This window comes from Arabidopsis lyrata, assembly GCF_000004255.2.
Source record: "Arabidopsis lyrata subsp. lyrata unplaced genomic scaffold ARALYscaffold_1, whole genome shotgun sequence".
NCBI lineage: Eukaryota > Viridiplantae > Streptophyta > Magnoliopsida > Brassicales > Brassicaceae > Arabidopsis > Arabidopsis lyrata.
Window position 1 is genome coordinate 26282407 of NW_003302555.1, and position 16211 is coordinate 26298617.

The 16211-nt window shown below is 34.5% G+C and overlaps 3 protein-coding genes across 3 annotated transcripts; all 3 read left to right on the forward strand.

Moving 5' to 3' along the window:
* The first annotated feature begins 3430 nt into the window (after positions 1–3430).
* LOC9327631 (phytochrome-associated serine/threonine-protein phosphatase 1) lies at positions 3431–7106 on the forward strand. The gene is made up of 10 exons (XM_002891523.2): positions 3431–3863; positions 4321–4467; positions 4554–4621; positions 4836–4893; positions 5452–5562; positions 5677–5727; positions 5828–5971; positions 6066–6161; positions 6252–6323; positions 6724–7106. The coding sequence occupies exons 1-10, from the start codon at positions 3783–3785 to the stop codon at positions 6805–6807; spliced, it is 912 nt and encodes a 303-aa protein (XP_002891569.1). The 5' UTR covers positions 3431–3782; the 3' UTR covers positions 6808–7106.
* A 164-nt stretch (positions 7107–7270) lies between these two features.
* LOC9327633 (protease 2) lies at positions 7271–11556 on the forward strand. The gene is made up of 11 exons (XM_002891525.2): positions 7271–7751; positions 7874–8157; positions 8257–8451; positions 8688–9034; positions 9250–9541; positions 9831–9989; positions 10082–10447; positions 10705–10770; positions 10860–10908; positions 11024–11147; positions 11245–11556. Exons 1-11 carry the CDS (start codon positions 7367–7369, stop codon positions 11321–11323), a joined length of 2346 nt encoding a protein of 781 aa, XP_002891571.2. The 5' UTR covers positions 7271–7366; the 3' UTR covers positions 11324–11556.
* A 1784-nt stretch (positions 11557–13340) lies between these two features.
* On the forward strand, positions 13341–15981 carry LOC9327635 (probable mitochondrial import receptor subunit TOM40-2). The gene is made up of 11 exons (XM_002891527.2): positions 13341–13637; positions 13983–14064; positions 14156–14255; positions 14349–14444; positions 14550–14600; positions 14695–14760; positions 14950–15051; positions 15191–15259; positions 15342–15425; positions 15517–15612; positions 15700–15981. Exons 1-11 carry the CDS (start codon positions 13511–13513, stop codon positions 15751–15753), a joined length of 927 nt encoding a protein of 308 aa, XP_002891573.1. The 5' UTR covers positions 13341–13510; the 3' UTR covers positions 15754–15981.
* Positions 15982–16211: the final 230 nt, after the last annotated feature.

A 16211-nucleotide genomic window follows, 5' to 3' on the forward strand; every position in this document is an offset into this window, starting at 1 on the left:
AAATTTTAAATGGATGATAGAATAAAACTAAAGTTATGTAATTCTATCTGTATAACTTTAAACAAGAAAATAAGATTTAAAGTGAAACATTAGTTTCTAAGAACAATATACTACATATTTTTATTTATCATTAAATTTTTACTTAAAAAAATAAAAGATTACTAAACTCAACTTAATTTTATAATTTAAGACGAAGATATTATAAGAGCCACACTTAATCTTGTGAAATTATAAAAAAAATCTTGAAAATTTTAAAACCTCATCATCCATCTTTTAAAAAATAAATAATCAATGATCACATTATTCATGAGTTCTACTACAAAATATATAAAATTGATATGTAAGCCGTTAAAGAAACTATATGTAATTTGCGTAGCATATTCTCAAGTGGAACTACAACTTTATATGATCAAAAGAATAAAATAAGTTTGATATTTCATCAATGGAATCAAATGCTTTTAACCCAAATAATTGAGTATTGAAAGATAGTAATTAAAGAGAAATTAGTTGTGATTTGTCTTGAAAATCAATTCACAATCCAATATATATTATATGTGAGTCAATAGAAGGTGAAAATAAAATAGTTGTCGTGAGGCAACGAGTGCATCATAGAAGATGACGAAAGAATTGGTAGTTAAAAGTGTTTGAAAATAAATTTCTAAAACTTAGAAAAATAATACACATGACTAAGGTAAAATCTTTGAGATCTCATTCATTGCGTGAAACGAATGGGTTCTTAGAAGATACATGACATACATTAATAAAAAAATTATTAGATTCAAAGTTGGGTTTAACCGTTTGACCATGTAATCATGAAAAGTACGATAAATGATGCACATTGATGACTTCGTCGAGAATTCTCTTATGGCACGCTACACTAGCTTTGATGGGTAAAATAAGCTCGCTAAACCGTTTGACCATGTTATTTCTAAGCTCGCTCAAATTGGGCTTAATCGTTTGACCATGTTATTGCTAAGCTCGCTAAACAAGCTCACATTATTTAATGTGAAAAGATGCACATTTACACTAAATAATGTTCATGAAACTCGGTATATTCGCATTTGATATGGAATGTTGTTATGTTCATATCAACATTTAATCATCTACTATACATTTTTGCAACACTTTTTGGGGTTCCTAATCGGGTCAAATTTTATTTAATTTTGACCCGGAAATCTTCAATCGGATCTTTCCTTATTTTTGACAAAATTAAAAAACGAAAATTACTCAATAAAATCTAAAAAATATATACTCAACTAATTACTATACCTAAACTCTTTATTTATGGCATATTCTCTACAATTTTTATAGATAAAGAAATCAAATATGATTATTTAATGCTAATATAACAAATTTGAACTAATTTCCTAAAACCTCTCTACCTAATTAAAACATAAATATATGATTCTCATTTCACTTTTATATGATCTTATATTTATATTATTTTGAACTATTATAAAATATATATACTTAATAAAAAAATTCGATTTTTTCTGCATATGCTATGATTCAAATTTTTTAAAACGGACATATTACTCAATCGATGAAGAAAAAAGTATGTGTACAATCTATATTAACATTTTTGAAAAACAAATTTGCGCGTTTAGTCCGGTCGTATTTTATTTTTTACTCTGACCCGGAATTGAGTCATTCAGATATTTTCTTAATTTCTACAATTATCTAAAACGGGACAATATATCACGGTGAAATCTTAAAATTAACAAATCGAAATACAATTATTTAGTATTTTAATATACATTTTAAAAATATTTTTACGGGTTGGTCTAAAAACACACACTAATTTGAAATATATATATATATATATATATATATATTATAGAAACTATTTGAAAGCAAACTTTTAAATTGACTCGAATTATATGTCTTTTAAATAAAAGTGTTATTAAAAGAAATAACAAAATGATGTTTAATTTTACGGGACATGATTATATGGTGGGACGGGTCGGATTTGGATTGATATTAATACGGGATAATATATCACGGGTGAAATCCTGGGATTAACAAATCAAAATACAAATATACAATTTTAAACACAAAACAAAACAAATACAACTTAAAATTTTCATTTTTAGTTACAACGCATGTGACTCGCAATGTATAACAAAAAATATTATATACAACAAATTCATCAGTTTATAAAAAGACAAAAAAAATCAAATAATTAATCCGCGGTTTACCGCGGGTAACAATCTAGTAAATAATAATTACAATTAGGTCAACAATCGATAATTAATGTCAAAACTTCTAAAATAATGTCTTCATGGAATATGAATAAGAAATGAACTATTTTAGAGATAAAGGATCATTAGATTGTCGTCGATACCGTTTATTCTTCCCGCAAATTTCTTAAGTGATATTTGTTACTACGTGATATATATCAAACTATTTATTTACCTAATATATATGTTGTATATCACTTCGTAAATAAGTTTAGTGTTTATATAGATTTATCTTTCAAAATTTGAATTATTATATTTGTGTTCAAATAGTTATCTTTTAAATTTTAATGATTATATTTTATGCTCAAAAATTTATATTAATAAAAGATATTTAAATTAAATTTCCGCGCAACGCGCAGGTACAAAATCTAGTGGATAATTAATTGTAAAGTTGTTTGGATACATGGATTGAAAGTAATGACATTCTTTGAAAATATTTACTAAAACAAAAGTTACTCTCCAATGTATTATTCAGTTTAAGAGTAAACTAGTAAATTTTGAAAATATTTTTTTTGTTGAAACGCCTCACGCAAATCAGATGCTCCGACTTTACATTGGAGACACCATATCTCTTTCGTTTTTCATTTACCAAAATCTTCGGTCATGAAAGACTTTTTCAACCGTATTCATCACCAAAAGAATTTCAACCCCATTTCAAGAAACCCTTTTGTATCATTACACCAATTCAAACCCTACCAAACACCAAATTGAGCTTAGGATCATCCCTCGAACAAGCCTAAAACTAAACCCACACATTTATTTGTAAAATTTGGCCATCGACGAGTGAGCTTTTTCCAATCTAATTTGAACATTGGAAAGTTTTCAGAAAAACAAATTCAATTTTATCTTTCTAGAAGTCATTGTGACAATGTTTTCTCGTGAAATTATCCCCAATATTGGAATCGAAATGGGAAGACCCGAGCATAAACATCGAGTAAAGTCGAATTGAGTTCGTTCTCAAACGACCAAATCGCCTATCAACAATCATTGCTAACCCATCACATACGACGTTTTCCAACGACGAACAACTTTCTCGATATTCAACATCACATTGATTTAGAAATGTGTCTTTAGACACAATTTATATTAGAAGATTTTTAAAATTAATAAGGTTTAATTTTTTTTTTTTGTGGGATTTTATTTTGGGTTTTTCAATTATCACATTTAGTCTACAAATAAATTACCAAGAAATGGATCGCAAAAACTTTGAAAATGTGTAGTTTTAAAGATTTGTAATAAAGTAATAAAAAAAAATGTTGCCAAAATATGATTAAAAAATAAATATCCGACGGATCGAGTTTGAAGATGGAGGAAGACCAAATTGGGTTTGGGTCCAGATTGTTTGGTTCGTTGTGTTTCACCTTTCTCTCTCTTTCTCCCTCTTTCTTCTTACGTAACCCTAACGAAGCGGACGGAGCAATGCTCTGCTAGATCTATCCTTGCTTCAATTCCCCCACCAAAGATCGTCCATACTCGCCATTGAAATCGACGAAACAGCACCAATTTCTACTTCACCGCAAGAGAGGATAATAAAAGGCCGCCATGGATTTAGATCAATGGATTTCCAAGGTTAAAGACGGCCAGCATCTCTCTGAAGACGAGCTTCAACTTCTCTGCGAATACGTACGCCTTCTTCTTCTTCCTTTCTTCTTTTGCTTGCTTTCTCTCCACCGAAGATTCATGCATCTACAAAACCCAATTCTTCGCGTCCTCTTTTGAGTCTCTAGAGCTTGCTCTGTGGAACTTTACTTTGAATCTGGTCTCTCTACCTTACTGTTTCCTTTGTCATTTTGGTTTACGGATTTTAGGGTTTTTTTCAATAGAGGATTTATTGACTTTGGTGTACGGAGATGGGTTCAATCAACTTGCTAATTCGCTTCTAAATTCTAAGGAATGAGGGATAACTTTAGCTCTTCTTTAGCCAATTTATGGATGCACAAGTCCACGCTCTCGCAAACTGTTTATTTGAGGATTTATTTTAGTAATTTTAGTGTTGAAACCTGTAGTAGCCGCCTTTTCTTTTCATGACAATGATTTGCTAAGATACACTGGTAATCACAAGATGTTTATACTATTGTAGGTGAAAGAAATTCTTATTGAGGAATCTAATGTACAACCTGTCAACAGTCCTGTCACCGTCTGTGGTGATATCCATGGCCAGTTTCATGATCTAATGAAGCTTTTCCAGACTGGAGGTCATGTTCCCGAGACAAATTACATATTTATGGTATAGACTCTGTCTTTGGACATGCTGTCTCGTATGACACTATTATATGTACATATAGATTAATTTGCTGTGGGGGATTTTCTCAGGGGGATTTCGTTGATAGAGGTTACAACAGTCTTGAAGTTTTCACCATTCTTTTGCTTCTTAAAGCAAGGTAAGATTTTTTATAGAATTTATGCTTTCCATATGCCATTGATCGTCATCCTTCCTTTTCACTGTTTATCATAGTTCTCTTGAGAATGCTCTTTAAGCTGTAAACCCATTGCTCCACTGGAAATAGATCTCCCTTGTTTTTCTGGAATTTTATATTTCTAACTTAATTTGCTGTGAGCTTAAAACCACTCTTTTCCTTGTATTTCAATGCGTAGACATCCAGCCAATATCACACTTTTGCGTGGAAATCATGAAAGTAGACAGCTAACTCAGGTATGCAATTTTTTAATCCACTTATGTCTATTGTTGCTGTGCTCTCCACGCAGTTCCTAGTGAAGAAGTAATTTTGATTTTTTTGCTCTATTGTTGTAACTAGTTTTGAAAGTTGTGTCAATGCCATGCTAGATGTTTTAGCTAAGATGCATTTTTATGTGAACTCTTTGCAACCATTAGTTTTCTTCGTGGAAGCTCTTGATTTACCTCTATTTTACACCATATCCAACATCTTTACTATCCACTGTCAAGGAAGAAGATTTTAGTGATATTTTCTTGTAAACCTTCACTTTGATTAGCTGAGGAGTGTACCTCCTGGTGCAAATTAGATTGTATTATATAATCTGGTGACGGTGTGGTCAAAATTTACTTGCATAGTGACAAGTCTTGGAAAGTTGGTACGTAAATAACCCAAGACATCCACAATAAATATGAAATGACAACAAAGATTTTGGGTTCTGGTTAAAGCGTCATATTACACTTGGTGTGATATTTTGTGCCCTGCAGGTTATTTTTTATACTTATCTTAAATAGTCATTCCAATTTTATATTTGCTAGGTGTATGGTTTCTATGACGAATGCCAAAGGAAGTATGGTAATGCTAATGCATGGAGATATTGCACGGATGTTTTTGACTATCTTACACTTTCAGCTATTATAGATGGCACTGTAAGTATTTTCTTCAGTTTCTTTGGCATTGTATTATGATGTGTTCTCGTAGATTTATAGAAATGCATAAGTTATCTGTATACTATGTTAAAAAGAATTGCATCCTCGATGTAGGTTCTATGTGTTCATGGTGGCCTTTCACCTGATGTGCGGACAATTGACCAGGTTAAAATGTGCTATTTTTTAATTTTGTTTTCACCCTGCTAGTGTTATTCATGATAGACTAAATCTCATTCACTCATTTAGATGTTATTTTGTCCTCTAGATAAGATTGATTGAGCGGAATTGCGAAATACCGCATGAAGGACCCTTCTGTGATCTTATGTGGAGTGATCCTGAAGATATTGAAACATGGGCTGTCAGCCCACGAGGAGCTGGTTGGCTTTTCGGGTCCAGGGTTACCACTGAGGTATGGATTTTTTTATGGGGTTGAATTTGAATAAGCTATGCAAAGAAATAAATGTATTTCAGTTCCCTGATCTATGGTTTCGCTTCTTGTGCAGTTTAATCATATTAACAATCTTGATCTAGTATGTCGCGCTCACCAGCTGGTTCAAGAAGGTCTCAAATACATGTTCCAAGATAAAGGTCTCGTAACTGTAAGTGCCTTGCTTTCTTATGATTCATTTTGGATATTTGGAAGTATAATTTGCTTGGTGATGTTTCTTCTCTTTATTTTTTTTGTAAAGGTGTGGTCTGCACCTAATTACTGCTACCGCTGTGGGAATGTGGCTTCTATATTGAGTTTCAATGACAACATGGTGAGGCATTTGTTTCCTTTTTTCTTACTGATATGCCACAATCTCTTGTTTTCATGTTCTTCTTACTTTTATGCACTTGTCTTCGGATTCTACTTGCCTTTTTTTGATGTAATAAGTTGCTCCCTTTGATACTTGTCTCTATACTCAAACATGTACACATGAGCGACTCTTGTAGGATAGAGCTATCATGTTTTAGCCATTCATTTAGTAACTGCAGTATATTGGATCATCTCTCATGGGTTTCTAGCTCTCGTAACAGCTCACAGTTCATTTTAGAACTAGTCTGGCCATATTGATCGTGCTCTCTTTCGTTTCATATATAGACCTGTTCCTGGGAAGTGTTTTAGGATCAGGTCCTTACTGACGGTTATGATTTGTTTGAAATATGCTTAATTACCAGGAAAGGGAAGTGAAATTCTTCACGGAAACAGAAGAGAACAATCAAATGAGAGGGCCAAGAACAGGTGTACCTTACTTCCTGTGATTCATGATGATGATCCTACATCGTTACTAGTCTCGTATTCCTCTGTTCAAGTTAGCCATTATCATGATTGCCATTGGCTTATGTTCTTTTCAAGGTATATCTTCTGATGTTGTTTACACTTCCATTGTTTCTTCCTTTTTCCATTTTGGAAACATTTTCTTGTGAAAGTGAATGTCACTTTGGTAATTTTAGTGGTTTTGATGCACTTTAACCTGAACTTCTTCTGGATGTTATTATTATACGTGCTTCTTTCTTGTTTTGTTTCATCTTTGTTCTGTATGCAAGACCAATTTTTATCATCTCAGCTTATTTTTGTTCAGTGTAGTACAGATTGGTTCAATAGTACATAGAAGACCAATTAATAGATAGTAACGTTTCGAATTATTTTGTTTTGTTCGATAAACCTAGCAAAAATTAAGGAGTGAGCTAAACATTTTGTAGTAATATTATTTTGTAACCGTCGTATTCAAAGATAGGCCGGTTTGTCCAAACCGCGATATAACCGGTCCTCTATGAACAACACGTCGCGAGTCTCTAGGCAACAAAAGCGGACACGTAAATGATAATAAGGCGTGGACTCGCGGTCGGCGGCACTCACTTTCTCGCGACTCGTACGCGTGGTCGTCTTCTCCACTTCGATACTCCTCTCTCTTGCCTCGTTCCTCTTCTTCCTCGCCGCCGCTCTATTCTACGGTTGTCATCTTCTTCTCTTTCTTCTTCCTCGTCCTCTGAAACCGGAGCTGCATCAGTGCGGTTGTCATCACCGGGAGACATGGCGGAATCGAAATCCCCTCCTGTAGCGAAGAAGGTGGAGCATGTGATGGAGATGTTCGGTGACGTTAGGGTTGACAATTACTACTGGCTCCGTGACGATTCTCGTTCCAATCCCGACATGCTTTCTTATCTCCGTGAAGAAAATCACTACACTGATTTCGTCATGTCTGGTGAGTCTTTTCCCTCTGTCTCTGACGTTGCGAGACTTAGAGATTAGGGTTTTTAGCTTTCTTTGTTTTCAGTTTGGAGTATTAGTGACTTGTTGATAATTGGATTGAAAAAATTAAATCAGGGACCAAGCAATTTGAGAATCAGCTGTTTGCTGAAATAAGAGGGAGGATCAAAGAAGATGATATATCTGCACCTCTACGCAAGGGTCCTTACTACTATTATGAGAAAAATCTTCAAGGAAAGGAATATGTTCAGCACTGTAGGCGTTTGATCCCTGACAACAAAGCTGAGCCTTCTGTCTATGATACTATGCTAACTGGTCCAGATGCTCCTCCTGAGCATGTACTATTGGATGAGAATATCAAGGCTCAAGAGCATGACTACTACAGAATTGGTGCCTTCAAGGTTTGACTAGTAAAAGACTTTCATATCCTCTCAAGAAATATCCTTTTCAAACTTGCTCTTTGCTAACTTGATGTTTCCTTTTCTTGATTCTTTTTATAGGCGAGTCCCGATCATAAGTTGGTGGCATATGCAGAGGACACAAAAGGTGATGAGATATATACGGTGAATGTCATCGACTCTGAAGCTCTAAAACCAGTGGGGGAACAGCTAAAAGGATTGACTTCTTATCTTGAATGGGCTGGTAATGATGCTTTGGTCTACATAACAATGGACGAAATCCTGCGTCCTGACAAGGTTTACCTTCAATTCTTTTCCCACCCTGCTATCTTTGTGTATAGTACTGGAGGCAGGGATTAACTTTTGCATGATACATGATCTTTATGAATATAGATTATACCGTTTTAATCAAGTAATGACATTATACACCTCATAGATGCCATATTTTTGTACCATCTTTGACTGTACTTATTATGAGAGACGTCAATATTTGTTGCTTTCAGGTTCTCATCTTCATATATTCTTTGTAACAGGTTTGGTTACATAAGTTAGGGACAGAGCAGGGCAGTGACGTATGCCTTTACCATGAGAAGGATGATATGTTTTCTCTTGAACTCCACGCTTCTGAGAGCCATAAGTATTTATTTGTTGCATCGGAAAGCAAAACTACAAGATTTGTCTTCTCGCTTGATGTGTCCAAGCCTCAGGATGGACTCAGGGTGTTGACACCTCGTGTGGATGGCATTGATTCATCTGTCAGTCATCGTGGGAACCACTTTTTCATCCAGAGAAGGAGCACTGAATTTTACAACTCAGAACTGGTCGCCTGTCCAGTTAATGACACATCAAAGACAACTGTTCTGCTTCCACATAGAGAAAGGTAAACATTTTTTGTTAGAATCTGGTTGCCATTGTCACCTATCCAAAATCCAGATGAAGTCCAACTAATTTTACTCTCATGTATGTCCTTCGGCTTAGATGACATGCATGGCTGGGTTGTTTTCCAGTTGCTAATTTAGTTTTATGATTCATTTAACTTTAAGGTCACTTTTTATGCTTGGCTAAATAATTATATTATATGTTTGACATGGACAGTGTAAAGATTCAGGAAATTCAGCTTTTCCGAGATCATCTCGCAGTATTCGAGCGTGAACAGGGACTGCAGAAGATAACAGTTCATAGGCTTCCTGCTGAGGGACAGCCACTGGAAAGGCTCCAAGGTGGTCGTAGTGTGATCTTTGTTGACCCGGTCTATTCAGTTGACTCAACCGAGTCTGAATTTCCGTCCAGAGTTTTAAGGTTTAAATACAGCTCAATGAAAACACCTCCTTCTGTGTATGACTATGACATGGACAGTGGCACTTCCGTTGTCAAGAAGATTGACACAGTAAGTAAAACTACTTATTCCTTCGGACTCCCTCACTGTGGATAAATTTCCTATGTCCTCTGCGCATTTAGTTGCGAATTATAAAATTTGCAATGCAAAAGCGTATCTCATTGAATGTTAATGAGTCGTATTGACAATTTGACCTTAAAGCACATGAAAGAAATGAAAGTTTTCCAGGATTTTCTTTTTGACTGTTACTGTACTTTTACGATTTCTTTTTCTTAACATGCCTTCCCTTTTGAAATGGTCATCGCTTGATCTTTATGATAGTCTGCTATATGTCATTCAGGTATTGGGAGGTTTTGATGTATCAAATTATGTTACAGAAAGAAAATGGGTCACTGCATCAGACGGAACTCAAATTCCAATGTCTATTGTGTATAACAAAAACCTTGCAAAGCTCGATGGATCTGATCCATTACTCCTTTATGGATATGGTTCATATGAGGTATTTTTAGTTGAAGCTTTTATGGTCCCCAGATTCTCGGTCCTTTTACTTCTTTCGAGTGGAACTATAAAGTGCTCTTATCTTTATTACAGATTTCTGTTGATCCATATTTCAAGACATCAAGGTTGTCCCTGTTAGATCGTGGGTTTATCTTTGTAATTGCTCATGTTCGTGGGGGTGGTGAAATGGGGAGACAGTGGTATGAGAATGGGAAGCTGTTGAAGAAGAAAAACACATTCACTGATTTTATTGCTTGTGCTGAGCGTTTAATAGAACTAAAGTATTGCTCGAAAGAAAGACTGTGCATGGAAGGAAGAAGTGCTGGTGGATTGCTGATGGGTGCTGTTGTTAATATGAGGCCTGACTTGTTCAAGGTGGTTGTCGCTGGAGTTCCTTTTGTAGATGTTTTGACAACAATGCTGGACCCAACAATTCCGCTTACGACATCAGAATGGGAGGTGGGTTCGATACTTGTTCAATGCCTTAAAACATTGAAACATTGAATTACATATATTATTCTTACTTTAAAGAGTATATCATGTGGCATGTCTTCATAGGGATTTGCATTAGGAACTGGAAAAAGCATAAGGATAGATAGATTTCCTTATGAATGAAGTAGCTGTCATTTGATTTTGTATGAGAATGTTTTATCTTTTGTTATTCATCTGAAGAAAGTGCTTATAAATTGTCTTTTTTTTGGCTTCTATCATTGTAGGAGTGGGGTGACCCCAGAAAGGAAGAATTTTACTTCTATATGAAGTCATATTCCCCTGTCGACAATGTGAGTATATGTTTGGGTTCTTTTTATATTATCTGCAAGAAATGGTATGAAAGTTCTCTATGATGATGCATCTATTGGCAAAATAACAGGTAACAGCGCAGAATTATCCAAATATGCTTGTAACTGCTGGGTTAAATGGTAAGTTTTTTTTTTAGTCTATACAAATTGGTAATAAAGTTGCTTCTCCTTTAAGATAGGCGCAGGTTTGTTTCTGACCTATGGACGTTTTAAATTGATTCTATCTGTCCAACAGATCCAAGAGTTATGTACTCTGAACCTGGCAAGTGGGTAGCAAAACTGAGAGAAATGAAGACTGACAACAATGTACTTCTGTTCAAATGTGAGCTTGGCGCAGGGCATTTCTCAAAATCTGGGAGGTATGGGTTTCTTTTATCCCAACGATTCTGCGATTAGAGTAGAGTTAACTCTTGTTCAATTGACCAAGAAGGCTCGGTTTGTTTGATGGACGTGCAGATTCGAGAAGCTTCAAGAGGATGCATTTATGTTTGCATTCATGATGAAAGTTTTGGACATGATTCCTGCTTCTGGGTGATTCCTCAAATTTAGTTGCGTGATGATCAATTGATGATCTTCTTACGTTGTTGAGATGAGAAGTCTTCACAATTTAGGTTTGTAATTGTTTCCTTCTTTTGTTCGTCTTTTCTTTAAGCTCAGATTCCGTAGACATTTTTTTTTTTTTTTTTTGTGTGTGTTGCTAAAGACTTTTAGAAAAAGAGCAAATAAAATCATCAAGTTTAGAAAATCAATTGAATTTTCTTGAATGTCTTTAATCATACAAATTAAACTAGAACTCGAGTATTGCAGATCAATTGAACTCGAGTATTGCAGATCAATTGAACTCGAGTATTGCAGATCAATAGGTTTATTACTTGATCTTCAAGTATTTACATATATGAAAATATAAATTTTTTTAATCTATTTAACAATTAGTAAATAAATATTTTTTTTTTATAGTAATAGCGTTTCCAAGGTCCATCCGGATGTAATTTACTGTCAAAAAATAAAATCGTAATCTTTGAGATCTATTTTCATACAATTTGTTTATTATTTGATGATCTTCTTAATTGTTTTGTAAATTGTAGTTTACATGTTCTGGTCTATTGTAGTTCGTCACTTGCTTGTATAAAGTTCGTTTTCCAAATTGCTAACTCACATTATCGTTTCTTAAAGGAAAATAAAAATTGAAGAAGAATAATTTTTCAGATTATCTTCTGATTTTATTTTTGTTTTATCTCTACTAATTTTATTTTAATGATATAAAGGTGACAAAATATAAAGATGATAAATTAGGGTTTTTAAAAGGAAATTTGAAGATTTTAAAACAAAATATTAATAAAATTTAATATATTCAATAAAATTATAATTAATGCCTTGCTATTTAAAAATTAATAACTAATCAAAATGGTAAAAATAAAATTAGATTTTTTTTGTTTAGAGATCGTGAGTATGAAAATTATAAATGTTTTATTTTTTGATTATTAAATCGTTTGTTTTAATTAAATTGTGTATTTTTCTTCAAACCGAGGAAAATATATTTGGGTATTAAAATTTCAAATAATTTTTTTTTGGAATTTTTCTCAAAAATAAAATAAAGAATTATGAGCATGATTGAGAGTAAAGTAAATGTGACCCAACTCTCATAGATCAGATTTGAACTCACAATCCCAACTCTCTGATAGCTCTTTGGCCAGTCCAATTTCCCAGCCTCCTCAGATGTCTACTCCACCGGCGGATTATGATGATATGTCAGAGGCTCTCCCCTCTTTCCATGGTTCTAGTGCTGATGATACTGACGTCTTTACAGTCCCTGGACCACGTTCTTGTCATAGAAGGCGACATCTTTCAGAGCACTCTCATAGTAGTCTCCATTCTCATGGATGTGTTCCTTCAATGGGATTTACAAATTTAGAGCCAGGGGAGTCTTCCAAAAGAAAGAGCTCAAGTGTATCACCTCCGGTGTCTGACCAAAGAATGAAGAAGAAGTATCCAGGAATCATAATAACAGAAAGCCAGCTGCCACCCAAGAAACATTAAGTACTTGGGATAAATGATCACTCCACTCAAGAAAAATTCTGTCACACTTTTTGGCTCTGCAATGGATTGCAGAATTTACGGTTATCTTTAATTACAGTCCTTAGTTTAGTTTGAACGGAAAATGGTTGTAGTATAGAAATGGAAATAAAGGTTGATGGGTGTAGTATAGGTCTGGATAAACGACTGATGTGTGTAGCATACTGTTTGGTAGCTTTGGACATAGGTGCTTGCTTGATGAAGTCACAGTTAAACTGCCAAGGGTTTTTTGGAAGATACTCATAAGCAGTACGCTTAAGAAGTATGATCCCTCATATTAGTTTCTTTGAAGCAGAAGTTACAAAGGTTGTAACATTCTCTGAAGCTAGTTTTGTAATAATGCTCCCACTAATATGATGTAATACTGTACTGTGGTTTACCTTGTAATTAATAAAATCAACTTTTTGTGGAAAAAAAAAAAGTAAATGTGACCCGGAATAGGTCGGTTCCGACCCGTTTGAAAAAAAGTATAATAATAAAACCGGGCCAAAGTAATATTGAGACGATTACAAAACCCTTGACGCACACGCTGCGACAAAAACCAAAAACCCTTGAAAGACTCTCTCTTGGCCTTCTTCTTCTTCGATTCCTCTGCAATTTTCTCTTATAGCGGACCTAAAGAGTTCTTCCTTGACGGGAAACAACAGCGATGGACGGCTTTCCACCACCGATTTACACAGCGCAAGTCGATGCGAAGACCAAACTTGACGAGAAAGTGGATTACTCAAACCTCCCTTGCCCTGTCGTCTATGAGGAAATCCACCGTGAAGCTCACAGTTCAGTATTACCCCCCCTCTCTCTCTCTACTGTTTTATATATTCGTTCTTGAACTCTACTTTTGGAGATCACAACCTGTCTTTGTCTTGGGATTCTGATTTCTGGGTCTTTTATATCTCTGCGTTTGAATCAACGATCGGAATTAAAAAAAACATGAGTATTTTCGTATCATAAAGTTTTGATGTCTTGTTATGCTTCTGATTCCACAAATTCGAGATCTTTAAGTTTCTGAACCTTTACTTTACTTAGCCTGTGATTTTTCAGTTGTTAATCACATTTTGATTTGGGTGTGATTTTGAGATCATGTGTGGATTTGTTTTGACTGGTTTGATTTCACTTTGCAGTGGCTTTAAAGCCAGACCTATTTGAGGGTTTCCGCCTCGACTATAACAAGTTGTTAAACCAGAAGTTTTTTCTCAGCCATAGGTAGTGAGATTTTTGGTTAATAAGTATTTTGTGGCTCGTCATTCTTTATTTGTCTTCTTAATTAAGACCTGTGTATTGATCTTTCAAACAGCGTATTGATGGGACCAGCTGAGGTTCAATCTCCATCATCCGAAATAATCAAAATCCCAACTGCCAATTATGAATTTGGTGCTAATTACGTTGATCCAAAGGTATGTTGTTTATTGATTGTCATTATTAGCTAGGTGGTACTATGTATAATGGTTGTCATCAGAAAGATATAACATTGACAAACTTCTAAACAGCTATGGCTTTTCGGAAGGATCACAACGGATGGTAGACTAAATGCGAGAGTCAAGTACGATTTGACTGATAATTTTTCCATCAAGGCTAATGCTCTGGTAAAATTTTCTCAACCAGAAATTATTATGTGTCTGGTCTACGGTGTAGTAGCTGCATAATATTTTCTTTCTATCTATAACCATGTTATTTCTTTTCTCTGCCAGCTGACAGATGAACAAGATAAGTCGCAAGGCCACTTCACCTTTGATTACAAGGTGAGGACTTTTCTCTGATCAGTATGTTTTTTTTATACGTCACACCTTTTAGCTTTTATTTGGGTTTGACAATTCACGGTTTACACCTATTTAGGGGTCAGACTACAGAACTCAGCTTCAGCTTGGAAACAATTCCCTTTATGGAGCTAACTATATACAGGTAAATTGAACAACTTACCCCTGCTAATATGTTATTAGCTTTACCATTTTAAACTGTTATATTGAAATTCTGTGGTTAAGTGTATAGTTAGGTAGCTTTCCTTTATCCCTGGACAAGCTTTTTTAAGCTTTTGTTAGTTGCCGAATAGAAATCCGTTTCTTTTCACTGAATCATATCTTTTTCTTCCAGCATGTGACACCACACCTGTCTTTGGGTGCTGAGGCTTTCTGGCTTGGTCAGCAACTGATGTCGGGTGTTGGTTATGCAGCTCGATATGAGACCGACAAAATGGTAAAATGTTTCTTCTTAATTAGAATGAGGCAACTCACGACTTTTTCTATATAGAATTTGTTTTACTATTACCCCACAAAACACAATCAGAAAATCGGTTCTTCTTTTCTATCTCTTTAAATGTTTTATAATCCAACAGGTTGCCAGTGGGCAAATTGCTTCCACTGGTCTGGCTGTCATGAACTATGTTCATAAGGTTTCAGAGAAGGTAAACATTCCAGTCTTATCTTAATTCATCTTTAATCATATATAGAGTATATAAGCTAATTCTTATTTTTTTCAATACTCAGGTGTCTTTTGCTACGGACTTCATTTACAATTTTTTATCACGAGATGTTACAGCTAGTGTCGGGTATGACTTCATTTTTAGACAGGTACATACCCTCATGCCTTTTGTCCCATTGGAGTTTTGAAATAGCAACTAAAAGCTGTTCTAATTATGGTTATGGTTGTGGTTTGGTTTAGTCTCGATTAAGAGGAAAGATCGATTCTAAAGGTGTTGCAGCTGCTTACCTTGAAGAACAATTGCCTAGTGGACTCAGATTTCTTCTATCTGCGGAGGTAAAGAAAATGATATAATCCGTTACTAAACATTTTGAGTGCATTTGTTAATGACTTGTTTTTGATACTGATGGTTAAATGAACCAGGTGGATCATGTGAGGAAGGATTACAAGTTTGGTTTCGGTGTTAACATCGGTTAATTCCATAGAAAGGCCTTCACAATAAAGTTCGAAACCTCAAGATTTGGTTATTTTTTGCAGTTTAATATTTTCAGATTAGATTTTTTTTTTAGTGTATTGCTCCCAATAATACAAGCCAAGGAGGTTTCTTCATTTCACATTGAGGAAGAGGCTTTCTTATTTTTTATTTCATTAATGTGTCAACATCAGAAACTTTTTTGGTTAGTCTAAATTTCTTTTTCCTTTCAATTAATTTTTTAATTAACAAAATACTCTAATTTTCTTTCACTCTGTTTGTCTAACCAAGCTGCCCATTTATTAGCAAAATATGGATGCAATAATCTTTCTTTCATCTCAAGTTCTGTAAACCCTCCCGAGCAAATAGCTCGAACTCTTTACTGATTTCAACAATTCAATGAGTTCTTTTTGATTAAAAAAAAAAAAAAAAGCTTTTCTACTGTTCCCATTTTCAAAAATTC